Source organism: Cyprinodon variegatus, unplaced genomic scaffold, assembly GCF_000732505.1.
Source record: "Cyprinodon variegatus isolate N-32 unplaced genomic scaffold, C_variegatus-1.0 Scaffold816, whole genome shotgun sequence".
Classification (NCBI taxonomy): domain Eukaryota; kingdom Metazoa; phylum Chordata; class Actinopteri; order Cyprinodontiformes; family Cyprinodontidae; genus Cyprinodon; species Cyprinodon variegatus.
In genome coordinates this window covers 21061-28796 of record NW_015151269.1, presented here as the reverse complement: position 1 = coordinate 28796, position 7736 = coordinate 21061, and the positions used below count along the sequence as shown (strand labels likewise).

The following is a 7736-nucleotide window of genomic DNA, read 5'->3' as shown; positions in this document are numbered from 1 at the left end:
ACCATAGGGCGCACCGCACATTTTGAGGAAAAAAAAAGACGTTTAAGTGCGCCTTATGGTCGTGAAAATACGGTATTTCTGTCATGATTTGTTGACATTAAGACCTAAAGAGAAGCATCATCTGCTAGCCTGATAGACCAGACTAAATGTGAGATTAAAAGTGTAATTTAGTCTGGCCCCGATGAATGACACATCGGAAGATTGTTGATGAGAAAAACCCGTTGTCTTTCAAACCGCTGTCTGTGCCTATTGGCCAACGCTCTGACCAATGAGCACAACTGACTGTGATGTAGATACAGAAAGCTGTTGGGCAGTGTAAACAAACAGCCTATCTGTAAAACGGCGAATACGTCCTTCTTAAAAATGAATGTGCTTAGAGCCTCTTCCTGCTCACGTTTCAAAGAAAACTCCAAGTCTAATCCTTCCAAAACTGATTCCAAAGCTGAGTCAAACGAGAACTGTTCAGTAGTTGTTGCCATCTTCCTTGTTGTGCTTTCTCCAGTGTTGCACAGCTTTGTCGTCACACCCTCAAAATCCCGCCTGCTTTGCATCCAGAAATTCAAAACACCTCTCTGCGTTGTGATTGGCCTGCCAGTTCTAGGGCCTGGGGCATTGATCGAGGCTAGACCACTCGCAAGCAAAAATGATTTTGGCCGCTGGTGGGTGGGGCTAGTTTACTAGGCTAGTCATCTCCTGGTCAGACCCTGTAATCCAGTAAAAGGGTGGAGTCAGAGTAAAAATGATGCACGCCCAGGAGAAGGCCAGAGGCTGGAAGTTTGAGGGGATTTTGCTGCCTTTCGGCTGGCTTCTGACTGGGAAGGGCCATTTTGATTGGCTGCTACTATAGTTTACACAAAAGAAAAATTGGGTTAATTCCACTAAGTTGTCTAATTGTTGGAGTTTAGAGATATGTTTAAGGTTTTCAGGTCTTACCCCTGCCTCTGAGTCAAGGGTTCTGCTGCTTCTTAATTTAGCTTTGGACAAATCAAAGTTACGTCTGCGTTGATATTAACAGATAACCAGATCCAAAGGGGTGATTTAGCTGTAAAACAGAAGGGTCCCTAGCAGCGAACCTTGAGGAACTCCAGAACCAATTTACCAATATGAATGTCTCTTTTTAAATAGTTATAAAGTTACCTTATGATGATCAGATCTAAACACTTCTTTGCTTGTTTCTTTAACAACAAGTCAGTTAGTTTTTCCAAAAAAGCAAAGCTGTGTGTATTTAATGAGCTTCATGAGGATTTGTTTCAGCCAGTAAAAGGAATCCTTGGAATTTATCAGCCTGCTGTTCTCATCACTCTGAGAAGATTATTTATATCAGTTTGAGAAAACTGCATTACAAGCTGAAGTCCAGCAGATGGGGGTCATAACAAACAACTGGTTTTACTGGTTGCTGCTCTGTCCATCAGCAGAGCCGTGTAGAATCACTACCCGGGCTTTACAAAACTGAAACAGGATGGAAAAGTGGATTTTTCACACAGACTGTTTCTGTCTGCCTGCCAGTAGAAAACAGTGATGCTGTGGGCTTGTTTCCCCTCCTGTTCCCCTGGAAGGAGGGGGTCAACATAGCAACCATAGACTCAGCTTTTTAGGAATTGGTTACAGAAAGCAGTGAATGTAAATTAAATGATTTGTGTCTTTAGATACGGATACAGCCTACAAGCAGGAACTAAATCTGACTCATTCTATTTATCATCCTCAGTTTTCCTACCATTTGGAAATTACTTCAGTAAAGTTGTTTTCTTCTCCTTCATACTAAGAATGTTTAGTTTTAGTTGTTTCTCTAAGGTAATTTGGATTTTTATTTACTTTTATTTTTTTATCCATCCATTAGAGCCGACTATCAGCATCATCCCCGGACTGCTTCCCGGTTACTCCCAGAGCCCGTACGACCTTCCCAGGAACAGCCACATCCCGAGCCACTACGACCTGCTGCCGGTCCGGCCCAGCCCGTCCCACAGCCACAGCCCCCCCCTGCCAGGGAGCCCGACCAGCTCACTGCTCTGAGCCCCACGACCGGGACGCTCCCAGTTCCCTCACAACCAGAAACTCTATGGATCCAGGATCCAGGGCCGTGGGACTCTGGACCTCGGTTCTTAGAGCAGATCTGTTATTTATGAAATCATCTGTGGTGCAGCGTCAGAACTCTGCTGCCATTTTATCACCATAAAACATACAATCAATTTTGTACATTGTCATCTTGACCAGAACTTTCCAGACAGGGAAAGAACGGATGCACATGTGTGGATCCATTCGGGAACACAGATCCATGGTTTTCCAGGTTAAAGGAACTGTAGGAAAAGGTTGCTTGGAAAAAATCTCTCTTCAGTGAGGAACGTCTCAACGGTTCTTGGTCCTGCCAGGTCTTGACAGTGTAGAGGAGGAAACCTGGTGTAAAGTTCTGATATTTTTACATCCATTTTCGTATTTCCTGTTTAAACAGCTCAAGATCCCACAAAGGAAAACATTTTCTATTTTTATCTTCTGTAGACTGTGTGGACTATACTTATATTGTTGTGCTTTTTCTCTATTGTGTTGAGCTTAATTCTCCTGCATGCCAAAGAAAGAAATAGAAAAATAGTGAGAAAAGTCAGATAGTTTGTTTTTTATTAATGTTTTGGTTTCTTATGTGACTCCTTGTAGTAACAGCTTTAACCTGGAGGAGGAGCTACAAATAAAATCCCTCCAGTTCTTCTCCAAGTTTAGATTCCAAACTACTTAGTTAGGATTGTTTTCCAGAAACAGAAAGCAAAGGTGGGAACATTTTCACATTTGCATCATGCAGACAGATCATAAAGCTGGTCATAAATAAAGCTCAGGTGGTTTCAGAAAGTCCTGTCCCAATGGGAGCCGCTGCACACCATTCCAATTATTAATAGACCCAAACGGTGCTGGATCAGTAGACTGAGTCCAAACAAGTCAGGTGGATACGTTTTAGATAATCACCCATCTTTAAATTGCTGTTTAAGGTGGAATGATTTTTATTCTCCTGGAAATGATCTAACTTTCCTCAAAATGAACCAGCTGAAGGAGCTCAGACATCTGAGAAAACCCAGGAGTCAGAATTCCTTCTTTGGATCCTTCATGGAAAATTTTGATATTGTCTGGGTGGACATTTTTTTTTTTCCATAATTCATCTCAACCCTGCATATTAAAATCCAAGATTGATTTAAACCACATGAAGGTTTCCTGCAGACATACAGGCCAAGATGAGGAACCTACTACACGGATTATACAGGAATGAGTAACTCTAATTTAATGCTTTTTAATGCTCTTACAAATAATTTTGATGCCATGAACAATTATCCATGACCCATAACATAGCAAAATCCTTTGTCATCTTTACCGTCTACAGGCTGCAGCCATGTCCTGAATTCTTTCTTTTCCAGCCACTTTTGTTGAAATTTGCATTTTCCATTCCCTAGCTTTTTCTCTGCCTCAAGTTTCTTTTCCAAACATAAGGCTTTACAATCAACTGGAAGCATTCCGCGCAAACATGCAGAACCAGTTATACACTGGAAAAAATGGAAATCTAGATAAGTCACTTTTTCTTAAAATAAATGTATTTTTTCTTGAATTAAGGAAATAAGAGACATATTGTCAACGGAACCAAACTATTTAGATGTAATATAAGAAAAAACAACTGCATTGTTTTATTTCAAGTGCATATTATCTTAAGAGTAAAAATACTCAATCCACACTGGAAAAAAATCGAAATCTAGAGAAGTTGTTTTTTCTTAAAATAAGTGTATTTGTTCTTGGATTGAGGAGGTAAAAGAGAGATTTTGCAAATGGAACAAGACAATTGACACTTACAGTAAGAAAACACAATTGCATTGTCTTATTTCAGGTGCATTTTATCTAGTTTTCTTATTTTAAGAGCAAAAATACTCATTCCATTGGCAAACTATCTCATTTACCTACTCAAATTAAGCGTAAATACACCTAATTTAAGACATTTCTACTTATTTTTAGATCCTTTTTCCAGTGCATTGGCAAACTCTCATTCACCTATTCAAATCAAGTGTAAATACACTTAAGAACTTTTTACTTATTTCTAGGTGCATTTTTCCAGTGCATCTGCAATATATTAGGAAATGTTTTTAATAAAGTATTTTAAATGCCACTATAAACACATTTAATGAATTTTAATGGCAATTAAAAAACATTGAAAAAAATAATTTGACTTACTGATTAATGACCGGCTGAAACCCTGTACTAATCAAGCAGAACAGAATTAGGTCGGTTTAAAAAAAAATAATTCTCTTGATCCAAAAGTTGGAGTTTGACCCCCAAAAAATTCTGAAATTCTTTTACCAACTGATACAAATCATATTTTCCTTAACATCCCATTTGTATTATAGGAACATCTGGAAGCACCAGAAGAACTAAGTTTAGAATAAAAAGGAGCCTGAGCACTCAGCCTTAAGGCACTCCAAAGCTACTCGGTTATCTTGCTGGAGGTGTTTAAAACTGAAGATGTCTAAATTCAAAGGTGGCAATAACACATGACAATCAGATGGAGACTTATCTTCCTGTTTGGTTCCTTTTCTTGTTCCTTCATCTGACAGAAATGTCTGAATAGATGTATAGACTGCATTGAATCCCAGTTCCTAACCTGAATAAAGTCGGCCTTACTCAGGGGGAAGTGATGTCATGAGTTCAGTTTTATACAAGAACACAAATTTGTTGATGAGATGCGTCAGTCATCAGTGTAGGAGTGCATTCCGGGTAATGATTCACCTCCCAGAAACAAAGCATCTGAATGAAGGAGGCTGAACTGCAGCTCTGAGCAGATCTAAGAGAAGAACAGGAAAACTCCAGCTGAAAGTCCTCTCAGCTATGGATCCTCACTGCAGGAAACACCAAACTCTGGTGAGATGTGAGTAAATGAACCAAACTGAGATCCTAACAAGGTTTATGACTGGTGCGCTTTATTAAGATAAACTGATAACTTAAGATATAGACATAATTGTACAATTCATTGGTCTGTACAAAACATAAAACCATTCATTTTGACCCTCGCTCACGTTTCACCGTCCGACTTCCTTTGAAATGACATTTCACTCGTGTTTCAATGAAATTACAGTCAATTACAGAATATAGTAAAAAAAAAAAAAAAAACGGTTTAAAAAAAAAACAACGAGGACAGAGAACCGTGGCGGAACAGGATCAGAACTCGGACCAAAGGAATCAGCTCGTCCAGAGAGGCTGCCCTCTACCACTAAACACACACACTCCGGATTTAAACTACAAGCAGGACGCACTCAGGGGGTCAGAGCTGGAAACAAACGGCACCCCGTCGGAGCGTCGCCTTCATGCTTCCAGCGGATGGAATGGGTATGTTCGCTACGTAAGGCGGTACGACAGAAAGCCATGCATCGTGTCGAAGTCAGAGGCAGCGCGGTGTACGTAGGCTTCATGTGACGGCGACGCCAGGAGGTGGGAAAATGAGATGGGGAGAAGGTAGCTCCATCAATCCACCTCAGATTGATTCCTTTGTTTTCCAGAAAGCTCCTCGGCTTCACGCAGTGGTTCAATAACAGTGGTTCTCATTCTATAAGTGCAGAAAACAAATCGAACTCTAAAGAAAAGCAGGTGGGGTTAATATTCAGTGCAAGATTCAGACGCTTGGTGCTCATGAAGTCCAGCCTGTGAGGCTCCGCTCTGGCCCTACATGCAACGCAGAATGAGCTGCAACAATCAGTCTAACATAACAGCCGATCAAAGGAATGTCATTCAGGAATATTAGCGTTTCAGTCCTTCATTCGCTTTAGAAGTGCTTGAACAGGGGATCCAAGCAGCCTGTGCTGTTTCTGCATAGTTGGAGTCAGAAATGGGACAAAATGACGTGTTTTACTGAAAGTTGGTGAAGGACAGCCTGATGCGTCTTCTATGTCCCACCGCTAGGCTAAGCTAAGCTAGGCTAGGCTAGAACTGCTTAGATCAGATCAGATTCAACGGTGTGACGTTTCTGCAGCACGGGCGCTCGGTTCGTCCACTAAAGAGGAGGGGGCGGGACTAATAGGACGGGGAAAGCTGGGATTGACGTGAAACAAACATGAAGCAGAAATCATCAGAAGCACAGAGCTGGAAGAAAAAGAATCACATTCATATTTAAGACATTTCAGTGACATGTCAGCGCATCTACAGTAATGGAATCTATGGTGATATGAATGCCTGCTGTCCTGCAGTAGCCTAAAGACAGGAGGGGGAGGGGGGGGGGAAAGGGGAGGGGTGAAAGAGTTCAGGTCGCAGGATTGAATCTGCGGCTCGATCTTTCTACGCCGAGGCAGTCTGTTCGGGACGGGGGGAGGAAGGGAGAGGAGGGGGGGAGGTAGCAGCAGATCCAACGCCGGGCTAGATGTTCTGACAGCACTGCATCTTTGGTTTGTTCTCGGTGGGCTGCACCTGGATGTTGACCACGTTGTTGCTAGGCGACATGTCGCTTTCCTGGCGCTCCGACATCTGCTTCTGGGAGACGATCCGGTAGATCTCTGATGGAGGAGGAGGAGAAACGTTACATTCAGTGAAGTTTGGATTGGAAAAGTAGTGAAAAGGAGAATGAAATCATTTCACAGCTAACATTTAATAAAACCATCAAAGTGCTTCTAATCTATGGCGCTAACCAGAAAAACTAACTTTCATTTCCATTCATCTGGAACGAGAAATAAAAGAAACTTTATACCAACAAAAAGCTGCATTCAAGCATATGGATGGAAAGTTGAGTGGAGGGAAGACATGAGGACTGGGAACCAAACTCCAAACAGACGATGCGTTAAACTTGAGGTGAGTCGATCAATCAGCTACTGATCATAATCGGACAATTTTACCCATCAGCTATATAGGCCCCGCCTCTTTCCTTCACACTGCAGCTGTAAATCCTAAACACGGACTTTGCTGCTTTGAGAGAAATGGGAAGTTTGTGTCCAACGGGAAAAATTCCTCGGAGGTGAAGCACGTCTAAACTCATCAACGCAACGTGACGTCTAAAAACCAGCAACAACACAGAGCGTGATGGGTTATAGAGGCTCACAGCAGAAACAAAGAACAAGTCAGACAGCAGGTAAAGCGACGCTACACTTTCCTCCATGAGAGCGAGAAACAACCTGGAAAACGATTTCATTAGTCGTCTGAAGGAGCTCTTCTTCCTCCCCGAGTTCTGCACCATTAGTCTGATTAAAAACCAGGGGAGCCAGGAGGAGGTGGTGCAGGAGGAAGGAGGAGGAGGTGCAGGAAGGAGGAGGAGGTGCAGGAACCTAAGCAACCATTGATTTAGTAACTTAAGATTCTTAATTTGAAGGAAACTTTGAAGCCTTCTTTCAACTTTACATTTTTTAATATCAGCAGTTTTGTGATATTAACTGTTATTTATACCTGCAACAGTTTTCAGGGTTTCTAATTCCTCCTTTTGACTGAATATTTCCAGCAAGTATCTTTTTTTTTTTTTTTATTAGCTGATTATAGGATCCAATGGCCAGTTGGAGCATAGATCCAAACCCTACCAGCCAGTCGGTGTGATCGGCATCAGGAGCAAAAATCCTGATTGGAGCATCCTAATTAGGGGTGTGCAAAATAATCGTCATGATGATGCATCGTGATTCTAATTTTCGTGATCTACTGCATCGATTCTTGATGCCAAGTATCGATTATTAATTTAAAAAAATGAATAAATGAAATTGCATGAATGGTTGGCGAACATGAGCCAAAAACAAGTGTAATACAACTTCCAG

General features: G+C 41.6%; 2 protein-coding genes across 2 annotated transcripts in view; one reads left to right on the top strand and one right to left on the bottom strand.

Moving 5' to 3' along the window:
• The window catches only part of LOC107098846 (multiple epidermal growth factor-like domains protein 11), a 177937-nt gene extending 174654 nt beyond the window's left edge, over positions 1 to 3283 (top strand). Inside the window, 1 exon segment of the mRNA XM_015396704.1 lies at positions 1838 to 3283. Coding sequence (XP_015252190.1) covers positions 1838 to 2010 — 173 coding nt within the window. The 3' untranslated portion in view covers positions 2011 to 3283.
• Positions 3284 to 4905: 1622 nt separating this feature from the next.
• The window catches only part of rab11a (RAB11A, member RAS oncogene family), a 9936-nt gene continuing 7105 nt past the window's right edge, over positions 4906 to 7736 (bottom strand). The window contains exon 5 of the mRNA XM_015396715.1: positions 4906 to 6500. Coding sequence (XP_015252201.1) covers positions 6364 to 6500 — 137 coding nt within the window. The 3' untranslated portion in view covers positions 4906 to 6363. The remainder of the gene's footprint in view (positions 6501 to 7736) is intronic.